Below are 15,274 nucleotides of genomic sequence, written 5' to 3'. Positions count from 1 at the left end.
GGTGTAGAAATCAATTCTAGCCATGATAGATGCAAGCTCCAAAGTTCCTCAAACGATCCTACCTTATCACTTGCTCAGGTCACCGTGTTGCTGGGGTTCGTAAGTTTGCCCAACTTCTCACAACGACTGAAACGATGATCACCAAACCAGACCCTTCCTCACCTTACTTGGTGCAAGGGAAGCGGGAACGACAAGTTTTGCCTGCCTCGTGGATGCGGGCAGGTACATCGAAGGGCCTCTTCATTCACCGTAGATACCTACCGCCCACCCAGGAAGCCTGGTCCCCGTGGATTCTAGCGGCCATGGGGTCCAAGAATGGCGACCCTCGACAGATTGATGGTATCGGTGGAGCAACCTCGACGACATCCAAAGTTGCAGTCGTATCGCCTTCTCGAAGACCGGGAATAGACGTTGAGTACACATTCGCACAGGTTGCGGTGGGCAAGCACAAAGTCGACTATAGTGGGAATTGCGGCAATATTGCCAGTGGCGTAGGCCCATTTGCCCTAGATGAAGGAATTGTACAAGCAATCCCAGGTCAAGAATTTGTGCGTTTTGGGCTTTATTTGTGGCACGTAACATACTAACCTGCCGACAGGTCGACATTCGGATCTTCAACACCAACACTGGACGTGTCTTGGTAGAGACCATCGCTGTAGATGAGGATGGGTATTTTCTCGAACAAGGAGATTATCGCATCGCAGGTGTTTCGGATTCTGGCACCGAGATCAAAGTTGCATTCATTGACCCTGCAGGGTCGATGACTGGAAGGCTATTACCAACTGGGAATACCGAAGATACAGTCACCGTCGAAACTCCGACTGCGTTGTCAGAGCCATTCAGTGTTCAAGCCACACTCATCGACGCGGCAAACCCGTTTGTCATTGTCGATGCTGAAAGCCTCCCTTCATCGTGCGTACACGGAAGTGAGCAGTGGTTAGAGACGATTGAGGATATTCGACGGAAAGGAGCTATCATGATGGGCTTAGCCGAGAACATCCAGCATGCTGCCTCGACGCGCGGGACGCCCAAGATCATGATGGTGTCGTCTCAACAAAAATCCGATGCCATGCGAAAATTCCATTCTACACCTGATATATCCGTCCTGTCTATGAGCATGGGTCAGGTACATCCAAGTGTTCAACTCACTGGTGCTGTTTGCCTTGCGGCCGCTGTTCGCCTGGAGGGGACTGTCGCCCACCGGGCCCGTCGAAACAGAAAAGTGCTGAACAATCTCTTGGTGCAAATGGGAAAGAATCAGCCTGAAGACTTGCATTCTACGCGATCTCCAGAGACAGTACTGATCGCACACGGAAGCGGACAGATTCCTGTGGAGGTACATCTACGAGGCCAAGACGAGGTCGACAAATGTGTTGTTTCGAGGACAGCGAGGAGGCTTTTTGAGGGAAATGTGCTGTTTTATACCTAAAGAGTCACTAGAATTGACGGTTTGGTTTGTGAACGTCTGAACATGCCAGCTCATTGCCTGTAACGGTGGACTTGTCGTGTGTATGTAGTCAAGATACCAATGCACTTGGAAACCTTTCACCCTAGTTTCCGATTAGTCAAATGCCTTCACTCAGCCAACAAGGAGATGGCGTTGTTCAAGACTTAGCCAATATATTGTCTTGGTTGTGTCGAAACTTCAAGCCCCAGGCTCCGACTTGCCTCCCGAGCCGACCATAAATCGGCAAACATGAGAGGCTTCTGAGTTCATTTCAATCTGGGGACGACATAGACTAGTGAACATTCTCAAGCCAACAAGGATCTCGCTTCGCTCCAGAGATCAAGGCACTTGGGTCTGAGCGCCATTTCTTGAACTTTTCCTCTTGTGTAGGCTCGAAACCTACTCCACCTCTTTTGGCACCATTGTCATTGCTCTGGGAAGCCCAAGGCCTCACACCTTTAGCCGGAAGTTCATTTTGCGTCTGCTGGGACCTCCATGGGTTTACCGTTCATCTCTCCCACGTCCAATGCGACTAAGAATCTGCTGACGCAGTTGTATGCAGCGATCCCTGCTGTTAATTCCACGATTTCTCTCTCGTTGAGTCCAATCTCGCTCAATCTCGAAAAGACCGCCTGGGGAACTTCAACATCCTTCGTCATCGCGTCGGCGTACCTCACCACTGCCTCTTCCTTGTGCGAAAGGTTTGTCCATGCTATGCCTTCGCCAATGCCTGAATTGACATCGAGGATGGCCTCAAGGGCAGCCTTTTTGACCCCGGCCTTGACCGCCAAGGCTGCATGTGCTCGCCATTCCCAGACAGCACCATTCAGTGCTCCTATCCGGCATATCGCAAGTTCCATGAGGGCTTGGTCGACAATTGTCTCGTTCCTGATTGCATTGAGAAAGCTGTTGTATCCATCCGCGACGGGCGGAGAATGTAGTAGGCTCAAATCAAGAGGGATCAAAGGCCGAGGCGCACGCCTAGCAGCAATCCGCTGGTAAATCGCTGCAGCCTCCGGCTGATCATGAGGTGCTGTGCCCGGTGCATATGGTAAACGCATGGTGGCCCCAATATTTGTACGGACAGACTTCTTATTGAGCTTTCTGCCCGAGTAACGTGTGGTGCGACACCGAGTTCAGTTTATCAACCCACTCCCAGGGCTAGGGCCACTTTTGAGGGGTTGTTTTGATTGTTAGTCAGGCACTCCGGACGCCGCACGCCGCACGCCATCCCGTTTGTCTGCGGGGCCTGAAGAAAAAGCATTGGTGGCCACTGACGGTGAGTCGGAGGCCACCCTCAATTGCCGTCCAGGCGAACCGCGGGGCCGAGGGGGCTTCCCTGGTGCTGATCCGTGCCACTGCGCTTAAAAACATTGCCGACGAAGCTTCCGACTTGCTCCAACAGAACAAGACACGACTCTCCGCGGGCGACTGAGATCAGCGTGCCTGTTGGAAGCTATTGCCCTCCATCCAATTCAGGGCTCGTGTTTAATGGTCAGCACGCTCTGAATTGGCAGAGCCGCAAAAGCGCAATTTGATGCCTTTGTCCCGCAGTCTCCGAACACCAACGTAACCTCCCCAAGTTAAAGCTTCAAAGTGACCGTGGAAACTGACTCTCGTGGACACTACAGCAAAATGCTTCACCATCTCATGGTTGGGACCTGGACGCCTCCAGGCGCCATTTTCAGCTTCGAGTTCGATGATCAGGCACTGACCTTGAAACTGATTCACAGAGCAGAGATCCCAAAAGATGAGCCCATTTCCTGGATGACTTTCAATGTATGGCCCGTCCACCTCCCTTCATTCAGAACGGGGGGCGCATCTTGCGGAGCTAACGATTGGCCTAGCATTCCAAGAAAACAATATACGGCGCGTCCATGAAAAAGTGGTCTAGTCACACAGTCAATAGTCCAACCGACATCAGGCACCACGTGTCGCATTCGATTGCTGGACACCGTAAGTAATTGGCCCATTTTGACGAGTTTGGATTCTGACCGGAGACCAGCCCTCGCCCCAAGTAGTCACTCTAACACCCGAGCGATCTTCGTCCTGGCAGCACAGAAACCTCCTTTTAACGTTTATGGCAACCCTTTCTACAAGTATGCCTCGCATGGGAATGTCTTTGCTGTGGATGACAAAGGTGGCCTGACAAAAAATGTGCAAAACTACGAGTATGAGGAAGTCGCAGGCGTGCATGGAATGGTTTTTGATCCAACCGAGTCATTCTTGTACTCAGCAGATATGGGCGCGAATAAACTGTGGACACATGCAAAGGACAAAGAGACCGGGACAGTACAGCTCCTGGCCAGCATCTCTGCACCCGGTCCTGGGGATCACCCTCGATGGGTGGAAATGCACAAGAGCGGAAAGCATCTATATTTGCTGATGGAGGCAGGAAATCGCCTGGCTGAGTACAAAATCGACCAACAATCCCACGTACCTGAATTCACCGGGAAAATCTTCCCACTCTTCCCAGAAGGTTCGCAATACATACTGTCTGAGAATAAGGTCTTGTGACTAATGGTGTGCCTAGAATTACTGCCCAATAAAAAGAACTATCGTGGTGACGTTTGTTTTTGTGCCCAAAGTGGTCAATACCTCTTTGCAACAACGCGCTCGAACACGCTGGATACCCCAGGCTGGATCAGTGCGTATCAACTTGACGAAGAGGGCAGCATTGAAAAGCAACTTTGCTTGCAGCCTACGACTTCCAGTGGGGGCCATTCGAATGCTGTTAGTCCATGCCCTTGGACTGATGAATGGGTTGCTTTGACGGACGACACCGTCGGCTTCATTGAGATGTACCGATGGGCGAACGAAAAGCTCGAAGTGGTAGCTCGGTGCGAAGTACATGAACCCGGATTTGGCATGAATGCGATATGGTATGATTAATTTCTCACCAGCTAGGTCTGTAGTTTGCATTGCATGGACTTGTGTATACTTGTGGATAGATTTGAGCTTCCCCTGTATTAGGTATTACCATTGGCACGTGTAGTCTCGGTCATGCTTCCAAGGATCAGGTAAGCTATACCAACCAGAGTGACATCAAACACTACTATTGATGGGAATCGGGATTAAATTGTGGGAAAACAAACAGCCGACACGCGTTGCCGAAACCTTTCTGCAAGGGCAGCTTCCGAGCACCTTAGACGCACGTCATGAACCGGTTGACCCCCGGTCTTTGCCCCACCATGCCAAAGGCGAACTACTTCGTACTTCAATGTTCTCATGGGCTCTGCGGATAAGCTGCTATAATCTATGTATATCTGACTAGACTTGCGGCTCGCGTTTCCTTTCTTCCATCCTAGCCTAGCCAGGAGTTAATATTCATCCCTCACATTGTCGTTACCGCAATTCTTGCAGAAATGGCGGAAGCAACCTCTAGCCCGGGGCTATTGTTCGTGAGGATGAACCCTCATGACGATCTGTCACCTGAAGAATTTCATGACTGGTATAACAATGAGCACGGTCCCATACGCCTCCGGCTGGACTGCATTCAAAATGGATATAGATTCCGTGCATTGGATGTTGCTGAAACCAAATTCTCGAAATATGAAACGAGTGACGCCGAATCTACTCAGAGGAAGGTAAGCATATCCGCCATTCTAGAACCGTTCCATCCATCCACGAGGTCTCCAATGTTGAAACCAACCTAGCTCTCTGACTCCACTTTCCCATTTCCCAGCAAGAAGAAGGCTGAATGGCTTGCGGTATATGACATCGATGATATGGCCAACCTCGAGAAGGATTCTTATCTCCGGTTGCGGTCTCCTCCCTGGAAATCCCAACGTGAAATCTCAGTGATGTCGCGAATTGATGTCGACCGACGATTGTATGACCAAGTCTACTCGTCAGCCATTCCTGGTTATCGGCCACTGGATTCCATGCCAGAGATCAAGGAACATTCGAACATTCTGATAGTTACTTCACACTCGGTAGCAGCCAGCGAGACTCCAAAACTGGTTCAATGGTATGACGAGCAGCGCGTTCCTCTACTGCAGAAGGAACAAAGTTGGAAGCGGACGCGCATATTCCGTACCCATGATGAGTCGGGTCCCACAGAAACAACGGAAGTCGTTGTAATGCATGAGTTTTCTGCCAGGCAGAGCCAAAATGATCTTGAACTTGCGGCGAAGGCGTCCACGTCAGGTGATCGAGATTGGCATCAGGATCACGCACAGAGTTCCGAGCTGAGGACATACGAACTCTACTATGTCTTTGGTCCTGCCCCGAGGCATTTGAGCGCGAGCGCACCTCGGTACGAGCATGGATTGGAGGCTACAAGAACAAACGCGGCCAATGCTGACGAAGGTCGAGCAACAATACATTCTTATGTAACAACCGAGGATGGAGTTGCCCTCCCTTACCTGCTAGAGGGAGCACTCCAGCCTGAGGCGCCTCTGATCGTTCTTTCAAACTCTGTTCTGGTTGATTGGCATATCTGGGATGATTTTGTCGATGATTTTCTCTCACAAGAGGCTAATCAACAGTTTCGTATCCTGCGGTATGAGACTCGTGGGCGGAATCGTGACTGCGGTACCCAAACCATCACCGTGGACTCACTGGCTAAGGACATTCTGACCTTGCTCGACCACCTCAGGGTGGAAAAGGCAGCTGCAGTGATTGGTGTTAGTCTAGGAGGAGCAACCGTTCTCAACTTTGCTCTCAAGTACCCTTCAAGACTAGATTCGGTCGTTTCTTGCGACACGAACTCAAGCAGTCCTCCTGGGAACGACAAACTGTGGCTTGAGAGAATTTCAGTGTCTGAAAAAGAGAATGCGACCAGGACTGATGCAGACAAGCTTAAAGAGAATATCATTGGAGAACAGCTAGCAGAGTTGACTGTGCGGAGATGGGCCGTTGCCGAAAGTTATGATGGTGGTCAATTGGAAAGCAGACTTCAGAAGGTAAAGGAATCAGTCAATCAGAACAGCTTACAAGGATTCAAGAATGTTGTGAAGGCTCTTTGGGATTATGATCTGAGACCGCTGATGGAGAAGGCCACTGTGCGCGCGATTTTTGTCGTCGGTAGCGGAGATGGAAAGCTTCCGATTTCGATGGCAGATATGGCCAAAGGCTACGGCACAGGAGCAAAGTTGCACCAAGTCAACGGTGCAGGCCATTTGCCAATGGTTGAGAAGCCAAAGGAGTTTTCTGCAATTGTAACCGACTTCCTAGCTTCATTGTAAGCAAGACTTGGAATTTATCGTTCTACTCTCTCTCAAGCTCGAACTACAACTATGGTCATTGGGACTCTTGTTCCAATCATGGTGTTGCTAGGGTCGTGACACGCCCGTGTGGAAGACTACGAGTAAGTACCTCCATATACAAAACGGGGACTTGCTCACCTCTGGTGCTTGGTAGAGTAATGCACGAGTGGAAGGACAATCTTCCCTATGAGGCTCACTCAACATACAGAAACGGGCCAGTGATCCCTAAAGATGCCCGCAAACAAGGCGCCCAACGAAAAGAATCGCATGAGGGCTTGTTCAGGCCTCCCCAAACCACAGGAGATTGGCCATGATTCAGCCACCAGCCCCTTTCACGATCAGTTCTGGATATTTTATCACTTCGTTTGTTTGGACCACCGCTAATGATCTGCTACCATACAAATGCCAAGATTCTGTTGCCTCTCACCCCGAACTTTGCGTAAGCAGATCAGGACTGCGGACTGGAGCTTGTTTAGCTTGATGTTATTACGAGTAGCACTCATATCTTCGTTTACACAGCCGAAACAACGGCGCAACAAAGCCTGATTAAGGAAGACCTTGCTCACGTGATAGATCCGACCCTACCAATGACCGATTGCAGGTCCACAAGATGGGCTCATTTAGTGGGACTACAGCTTCGCAAGCATGGTGAGTCCCCAGAAAGGACCAGCACAACCATGGTAGGCTGTTGAACAGGATCTTTCAGGTTCTCAAGCTAGGGTCAGGGTGGAGTCGGCCTTCACGTGGGCCTGATTTGGGCCTCATTGTTTCGATCCAAATATTTGACGGCATATATGATTTATTAGATCGACCTTTGCGAAGATGGCCAAATCGCCGACCAACTCACGAAAGACCCAGACAGTTTACCATAGCAGGAATGCGGTCGCTCATTCTTGTACTCAGGGGAGTTCTCCTGTTCTTCCAATTGGTAACTTCAATATCGACTCATCGCACCCCTGAAAACAGTTTCCTGGCCCGTTCATTGCTGAACTTCCAGATCTTTCTCTCGTATAAAGAAGTGAGTTCGGCCTGTTCAGCAGTTGAACGCACAGTTGATCATGTGAAGGCAAATATCTGCGAGACTACACCTGGAGTCAAATCGTATTCTGGATATGTTCACATTCCTCCCAACCCCGACGAGGGACGAACCTATCCAATAAATACCTTTTTCTGGTTCTTTGAGGCTCGCAAAGATCCATCCAATGCGCCGTTGTCTCTATGGATGCAGGGGGGCCCTGGAGCACCCTCTATACCTGCAGCTCTCGGTGAGAATGGCCCTTGCAAGGTCGGACGAGACTCCAAGAGCACAGTGTTGAATCCCTGGTCCTGGAACAATGAAGTCAATATGCTCTACTTAGATCAGCCTGTTCAAGTCGGCTTCTCTTACGACTCTCTGATAAACGGCACCATCGATGAGTCTGCGTCGCCTTTTCTAGTGACTCCCTTCAATGCAACACACGGCGGTCCGAAGTTGAATGCGACACACCTTGCTGGGGTCTTTCCATCTCAGAAAACTTCCAACACGGCAAACACTACTTCAACGGCCGCTCTGGCAGCATGGCACTTCATGCAGATTTGGATACATGAGTATGCCACTTCCACATTTTTGGCTTTATTCCAACCTACTTTGAGGCACCAGATCTAACCATACTCAGATTCCCTAAATATAAACCGAAGGGCAATAAGTTCAGCATCTGGTCTGAAAGCTACGGTGGACATTACGGGCCCACATTCTCTGATTTTTTTGAGTCACAAAATCGCCGCATTGAGGATGGCAGTCTCAACAAGGCTTCTGCTGTTCCGTTGAATCTGGAAACTGTTGGACTTGTCAATGCTTGTATCGACATCCTCACACAAATGCCGACTTATCCAGAGTTTGCTTACAACAACACCTATGGCATCCAAGCCATTAATGAAAGCCAGTACCAGTTTGCCGTTGACAGCTTCCCAGAGTGCCGTACGCTTGTTCAAGCCTGTCATTCGGTTGCGGACAAATTCGATCCCTTGGCATTGGGGAATAACTCAACCGTGAACAAAGCTTGCCAGGACGCCTATGACTTTTGCTTCAAGACAATGTGGAGTCATTACGACGGAACAAAGGTATGCGTTTCCACCTGGAATAGGGGATGATGGTTAACATGAAAGACAGCGCAATGTTTTTGACATCACTGCTAAGATTCCTGATGCGTTCCCGCCTAAGCTTGCAGCTGGGTACCTTAACACCAATGAAGTGCAAAAGGCACTTGGTGTACCACTTAATTTCACGGGTTACTCACCTGCTGTGAGCGAAGGTGCGTAGATTGGCTATTGGAAGTTCTTTCCTGATAATGTCCAGGTTTTACCGTTACCGGAGATTTCGTCCGAGGGAGAAATCTAGCCATCCTCGGCGAACTCTTAGACCGAGGGGTAAAAGTCGCGATGATGTATGGAGATCGTGATTACCAGTGTAATTGTGAGTGGAATGGCCGCTCCATCAAGCCGAAGCTAACGGTATTTCAGGGCTAGGAGGCGAGCGCATCAGCCTTGCAATCAAGTCTAACAGCAGCGCACAGTTCCAGAAAGCTGGGTATGCAGACATCTTAACGAACACCACGCACTCTGGCGGCTCTGTCCGACAATATGGCAACCTATCCTTCTCGAGGATTTATGGAGCGGGTCATGAAGGTGAGATTGTGGACTTCCGTGCTGTTGTTGGGTGTCCCTCCTGATTATCGATTAGCTGGGTGGTACCAACCAGAGACTTCCTACCAAATATTCAATCGTGTCATGTCGGACGTTGATGTTGCAACTGGGAGGTTGCCAACCACAGACTCGCCTACGTATAGTACAACCGGAGCGGCCTCAGTTTTTGACATCAAGAATGCGATGCCAGAGCATCCTCCCGCCCAATGCTACTTCTGGGACATTATGGAAACCTGTACACCAACGCAAGCAAGGCAATTCAACAACGGGACTGCCATCGCGAAAGACTTCGTAATGATAGGATACCTCTTGGACAACGGCACGGCCATTTATTACTAGGTTATTGTTTATTCACTTTGCTACCGGCCCCGACCCCTCGAGCATGCCTAGATATATATCCTCATTGGCTAAGTTCGGCTTGGCCGGATGGTACCTGGCTTCGTGCATATTTCCTTGGCGGGGTTGAAACATAAGGCATTGAAGCCGAGTACCCCGTACGATGGACGAGACTCGACGTGTCTAGCCTAAATATTTCTTCCCTGGAATACAGCCGGGCGCAGTCTCGGGCAGCAAAGATACTGATTGGCGAAGCCGCGAGGGTTTGTACACGAAAGTACTTCCATAATGAATATACTGTTTAGAATTCAGCCAGTTCCCAAGTCCCGACCCAATCCAGTAGGGTATACTACACTAAGATCAAATAACACCTATGTCCGTGCACTAAAGGGCACGTGAGGCAGATTCAAAATATATACGTGAGCGCGATGACTAGAACGGCCCTTGCTAGTATAGTGCTTGACGCCCCCAAGCGAACAGGAGCTTGATACGAGTATGCGATGTTAAAGGCTTAGTAGACGATGCTGGTTGGCCGGCTCGGAAAGATCACATGAATCAGGCGCCCTTTCCACAAGCGGCTGGGTTTCCATATAATCGTCGACCAGCGTAATGCAACTCCACGCTGTCTATCAGGATCAACTATCTCCACATGTGCGACGTTTTTCCGCCGCTCGGACAGCTTATGCGATGGACCCAATCAAGAGGAAGCGTCCCTTCCTACCCAAAACCAAGACTGGCTGTCTGACTTGCAAGTGAGTCTGAGAAGAAAAATGTCGTGCACGGGAAACGTGTGGTCCTTGCGAGGCTAATGCAAGACATTCAGGATACGCAAGGTCAAATGCGACGAAGAGAAGCCGTTTTGCAATCGATGCATCTCTACCGGACGGAAGTGTGATGGATACAGTCCTCCGCCCAGTTGTACGCCGTCTCCCAAAAGCACCGCTCTTGCAGAGCGACCAAATCTATTCAAGTCTACAGCAGAGAAACGGAGTTTCTCGTTCTTTCAGACCAGGGCTTCAACACAGCTTGCGGGACAGTTCCATATGCTCTTTTGGTCAAATGAAGTACTGCGAGCAGCCATCCACTATCCTTCCGTACGACACCTTGTTATTGCTTTGGGTGCTGCGTACGAGTCGTTCGAATTAGGTGGTTCCAAGGTTGTGAAGACTGTCGACAGCGGCGCGGGGATGCAATTTGCTATGCAGCAGTGCAACCATGCCATTCGATATATGGATGATGTTTTTCAATACCAAGTCACCGTTGGCCAGACTATAGAAAGGACCTGCTGCATATTGACCGCCTCTATTCTATTTACGTACCTCGCTAGCCTTCAGGGAAACCTTCTCCAAGCCATACAGCATGTACGCTCAGGGTTGAAAGTTTTGCAAGACTTTGAGCGCGATGATCAATTCGATGGGCCCAGGAGCCCACCGTATCCAGTACCTTTGCTTCGTTTACGAACTCTTCTCATTTCCATCTACGGGCAAGTTCGAACGATGATCAATGATGAGTCACTGCAGAAGTGGCATCACGACCCACTAGTATCTCACTTGGAGCCTGTGAGCTATTTCATGTCCGTGGACGAGGCTCATGGTTACGTCGAGCGGCTTTTTCACAACTTGCAGGCATTTCTGCAAGCTAGTGAACAGTCCCCGCCACGCACTTCAGGGGAACTCACCGCATTCATCTCTCGGCGGAGACAATTACGCAGTGCTCTGAAAGACAGCTGTGAAGCACTGGACTTGCTTGCCGCACGACAACAACCAGGCAATACAGGCCCAGAAAGCAGAGGAATCGTGATACTTCGACTGTATCATATACTCATCGACATTCGTCTGGAAATCGACCCTCTCAAACCCACAAAAAGGGAGTCCGCCTTCGATAATCTGCAAGATCGCCTAGAACAGATATTGATATTCTGTGAGCAGCTTGTGAAGGATGACCATACGGTGTACACGCGGCCATCTTGCTCGTCTGGACTTGGAATCGTGCTGCCTTTACACACCGTCGCGGCACGCTGTCGCAGTCCTCGCCACCGGAGGAGGGCATTGGATCTTCTGCTCTCCATAGACAGGCGTGAGTGCCTCTGGGATAGCATCCTTACTGGACGCATTGCTACCAAGACCATGGAGATTGAAGAACATGCTCACTCGATGGCTTTAGCACACAAATTGGAGGATCAAGCCAGGGAATTGGACGATGCGAGAGTCAGAGAAGTCAAGATCGAATTCACAGAAGAGAAAAAGGTTCTACTCCAATATATCACTGTTCGAGACTACAGAACTGGGGGGAGCGGCACCCGTCATGTAATTGAATGGTAGAGATGGCAGACAGAGCAAAGATGACTGACGATCCAAATGGAACTAGGGGCGAAAGCTCTGTCAGTGGCGTCAAGGCAGCTTGTTCGCCATGCGGCGAAAGTAACGCAACATCTTTTGACGCCGAATTGGCCTACGAGGTTTGAAAACAGATTGCGTTGGAGGCACGTACAGGGCAGTAGATACCACTCAGCACATTATTTGAATTCAATCCAATGTCCAAATTCGTCAGAGAATGGAAAAGAATGCATGCATAAACACGCCCATCACTCCCAATGCCAAAATACCCAACGCTCCACGGCTCAGTTTGGTCTCCTCTCTAACTCTACCAATCCTGGTGATTGTACCCTTTCCTTTCAGATACTCAACGTCTGCGCTCGCCGTACCCGTCGCATGATAATCTCTCCACCTCACAGTGGACAGGTTCTTTTGATAGTCAACTGCTGTGCCGGCCCAGTTATTTGTAATTATGCCATCGTCCCTCTTCCACCAACTATTGCAGTTTGGGTCCGAGAACGATGTCTTCTGGAGTGCACTTTGGACATCGTGCCAGTACCTCATGGTTGAGTCTTCAGAGGGAGATATGGCAAGAGTCTGGCCGTTTCTTCTCGCACGGAGCACTTTCTCGATCAAGACCGAGATGTATCTTGTCTGTGCCTCGATGACTAGAATCAGAGAATTATGTGATAGATTGGTGTTTGGTCCATAGAGAATCCCGAAATTCGGTAATCCCGGCACCGTCACCCCTTTGTAGGCATGGGAAGCTTTCGCCCAGATATCTTCCAGGGAGCGTCCATTCTGGCCGTGGATCTTGATCGGAGATAGGAATGAAAATGTATCGAACCCGGTTGCCAAAACAACAAGATCAAACTCGTCGGTTGATTCTCGCCCTGCGAACTTGATGCCTTCAGCTGTAAAGCTTTCGATGCGGCCAGTCTCGAGTCTGACGTTCTTCCTAGCCAGGGTTGGGTAATAATCATCACTGATGACGGTCCTCTTACATCCCGGGTGGTATTGAGGTGCCAACATTTCTCGAAGGTCTGGTCGATCTGTTAGTTGTTCGTGAAGCAAGGTATGATTGAGTTTCCTCATCAATACGGCGTAAGAGGATTCAGCTTGAGTGACCGCAGAATGAAAAGATTCGCGAAAATCCATTGCCTCAGCACGCCCTCTCCAGCGAACGGGTGGAAGATATGTGTAGGCTAACCGTTTCCAGGAGGGAATTTTCGTATTGTGGCGAGGAATGACCCATGCAGGCGTTCTTTGGCAGATCGTCAACTGCGAAGCAAGTTTGGCGACTTCTGGTGCAATTTGTGCAGCTGTGGCGCCTGCAAGGATCAGCAGACTGAAAGACAATTGAGAGTGTAAACATACCAGTTCCAATGATGGCAATCTTCCTTCCTTTCAGATCATAACTCCAATCCCACCGGGCTGAATGCATGATCTTTCCCTGATAGTCTTCATACCCAGGTACTTCAAGTCCCTTGGGTTTGTTGAGCTGTCCAGTTGCTGCAACCAAGAAATCACTCGAGATGGTATAGGTGGACAAAAATTCGGCCTCCTTTCCTCCACCAACGGTAACCGTAGTCTCCCATTTCAAGGTTTTCTCATTCCAGGTAGCAGCCTCCACCGAAGTGTGGAAGCGTGCGTACTTGTAAAGCCCATACTTCTGTGCAACGTCTGTGAGATACTCCTACACTTGGTTAAGACTCCACGTTCTGGCAATACAATAGGGACACAAATACAAGAATTTCCTCCTGGCCGGGATATTTCTGCGACCATTGTGGGTTCTGGGCGAATGAATACGAGTATAGAACGCTGAAAACATCACAACAGCAACCAGGAAACTTATTGTCTCTCCTAGAAATAGTTAGCCTTGGCCTGCATGAGTCGACTTGTACCTCACCAAGTCCCTCCAAAGCCGCCACTCTTCTCGAGGATGACAAAGTTCCTGATTTTCCGGTTGACCAAGAGATCAATCGCGGTGCACATACCAGATATGCCACCACCAATAATGACAACCGCAGTTTTTGTAAGATTCTGATTCGTAACCGATGATTCTGGCCATCGCTTGTCGAGGTCGACAGTTTGTAGGCGATGGGAGGGAAGATATCCCGAGCCGGAGGCCATTTCAAAGATCTCTAGGGATTTCTTCCTTTCAAGTGTTATCCGAACTTGGCTGATTCGAACTTGGAGGCTCTCTGGAATGATCTCCCCAGCTGTGGGGGTACAGGACTTATGAAGGCCATGGTGCAGATGATGCTAAATCACTTGGTTGCTCAATATTCCCCAGACATGATGCTAGGTGTCCCTGTCCGGGAGTGTATCATCTGTAGCCACAATGTTGAGAAGTACGGCTTTGGGTAGTTGTTTTGTCTCCATTGTGACCCGCAAGATTGTCAAGCCCAATCAGAGTTCAAACATCTATATTTCACTGCTGAGTACCTCCTGAAAGGGCAGTATGAAGCTCGGTATTCGGGGCAGATAGTTAAACTACGGGGCTTCCCGCAGTCTACCTGGGCAAGTTAAAGGCCTTCAACAAACTGTTTGAGAAGCACTACCCAGGGAGTTAGGTAGGTCGTAGGTTGGATGGAGTAATTGTGCACTCCGTAGGAAGCATCCTGAGCACTTCGTATTCCGTCCTCCGATGACTCGATGACTTAGTTTCAAGCCCAAGGCGACTAGGCCCGAAAGAGTAGTTGGCTCTTCGGATGAATTCTTGGATTACGGCGGCTAGTCGCTCACTTCTATTGACTAATTAATAGTCATTCCTTCGAGTCCTTTCAGACCAACGCTCTTTTGCGTTTCGCCACGCCCAAGTGACTGTACGCAAGGCAAGGGTGGGAATAGACCACCGGGAGCTCCATGATTGGAGCCCGTGAAGACCTCGTAGCTACAATCCTCAATTACTCTTACTAGCAGTTGCTTTCCTCCACGGTCAGGATGATCGGAGCAAAGTAACATGTCAGGCTGAAGGTCGGAGACCTATTCAAGGACCAATTCCGAGCATCACAGTAGAGCTTCTTCGTGCATTGATAGTGTGAATCTTGCATGATCTGAGTATTGTAGACTTGACACCTCTGATAAAGGCAATATTTGCGTTAAGGAAGGATAGCACATAGTTTGAAACGAGTGACAGCACACTCAAGTCTTGCCCGCGCATTTTCGGGCGAGGCATCTTCAATCAGCCAGACGCGAATGGGCGCGCGCACATATTCATATTGGGCAGTCTCATAACCCAGGTGGCCATCGCATGGCATGGCGAACCGTCTGTTGGAGCA

The 15,274-nt window shown here is 49.7% G+C and overlaps 8 protein-coding genes across 8 annotated transcripts; 6 read left to right on the top strand and 2 right to left on the bottom strand.

Moving 5' to 3' along the window:
- Nucleotides 1-302: 302 nt before the first annotated feature.
- Nucleotides 303-1,429, top strand: A1O9_03571 (uncharacterized protein; the record flags this gene model as incomplete). Its single annotated transcript, XM_013409135.1, has 2 exons — nt 303-548; nt 599-1,429. 2 exons carry the CDS (start codon nt 303-305, stop codon nt 1,427-1,429), a joined length of 1,077 nt encoding a protein of 358 aa, XP_013264589.1.
- A 488-nt stretch (nt 1,430-1,917) lies between these two features.
- Nucleotides 1,918-2,508, bottom strand: A1O9_03570 (uncharacterized protein; the record flags this gene model as incomplete). Its single annotated transcript, XM_013409134.1, has 1 exon — nt 1,918-2,508. The coding sequence occupies one exon, from the start codon at nt 2,506-2,508 to the stop codon at nt 1,918-1,920; it is 591 nt and encodes a 196-aa protein (XP_013264588.1).
- Nucleotides 2,509-3,082: 574 nt separating this feature from the next.
- A1O9_03569 (carboxy-cis,cis-muconate cyclase) lies at nt 3,083-4,339 on the top strand (the record flags this gene model as incomplete). The annotated part of the gene is made up of 4 exons (XM_013409133.1): nt 3,083-3,226; nt 3,295-3,403; nt 3,453-3,926; nt 3,981-4,339. The coding sequence occupies 4 exons, from the start codon at nt 3,083-3,085 to the stop codon at nt 4,337-4,339; spliced, it is 1,086 nt and encodes a 361-aa protein (XP_013264587.1).
- A 473-nt stretch (nt 4,340-4,812) lies between these two features.
- On the top strand, nt 4,813-6,636 carry A1O9_03568 (uncharacterized protein; the record flags this gene model as incomplete). The annotated part of the gene is made up of 2 exons (XM_013409132.1): nt 4,813-5,034; nt 5,104-6,636. The coding sequence occupies 2 exons, from the start codon at nt 4,813-4,815 to the stop codon at nt 6,634-6,636; spliced, it is 1,755 nt and encodes a 584-aa protein (XP_013264586.1).
- Nucleotides 6,637-7,534: 898 nt separating this feature from the next.
- On the top strand, nt 7,535-8,956 carry A1O9_03567 (uncharacterized protein; the record flags this gene model as incomplete). Its single annotated transcript, XM_013409131.1, has 3 exons — nt 7,535-8,244; nt 8,313-8,757; nt 8,807-8,956. 3 exons carry the CDS (start codon nt 7,535-7,537, stop codon nt 8,954-8,956), a joined length of 1,305 nt encoding a protein of 434 aa, XP_013264585.1.
- Nucleotides 8,957-9,276: 320 nt separating this feature from the next.
- Nucleotides 9,277-9,678, top strand: A1O9_03566 (uncharacterized protein; the record flags this gene model as incomplete). The annotated part of the gene is made up of 1 exon (XM_013409130.1): nt 9,277-9,678. The coding sequence occupies one exon, from the start codon at nt 9,277-9,279 to the stop codon at nt 9,676-9,678; it is 402 nt and encodes a 133-aa protein (XP_013264584.1).
- A 1,040-nt stretch (nt 9,679-10,718) lies between these two features.
- On the top strand, nt 10,719-11,996 carry A1O9_03565 (uncharacterized protein; the record flags this gene model as incomplete). The annotated part of the gene is made up of 1 exon (XM_013409129.1): nt 10,719-11,996. The coding sequence occupies one exon, from the start codon at nt 10,719-10,721 to the stop codon at nt 11,994-11,996; it is 1,278 nt and encodes a 425-aa protein (XP_013264583.1).
- Nucleotides 11,997-12,221: 225 nt separating this feature from the next.
- Nucleotides 12,222-14,123, bottom strand: A1O9_03564 (uncharacterized protein; the record flags this gene model as incomplete). Its single annotated transcript, XM_013409128.1, has 4 exons — nt 12,222-13,321; nt 13,368-13,686; nt 13,739-13,853; nt 13,900-14,123. The coding sequence occupies 4 exons, from the start codon at nt 14,121-14,123 to the stop codon at nt 12,222-12,224; spliced, it is 1,758 nt and encodes a 585-aa protein (XP_013264582.1).
- Nucleotides 14,124-15,274: the final 1,151 nt, after the last annotated feature.

Source organism: Exophiala aquamarina, assembly GCF_000709125.1.
Source record: "Exophiala aquamarina CBS 119918 chromosome Unknown aczIA-supercont1.2, whole genome shotgun sequence".
Taxonomy (NCBI): domain Eukaryota; kingdom Fungi; phylum Ascomycota; class Eurotiomycetes; order Chaetothyriales; family Herpotrichiellaceae; genus Exophiala; species Exophiala aquamarina.
This window is presented reverse-complemented; position numbering and strand designations above follow the sequence as displayed.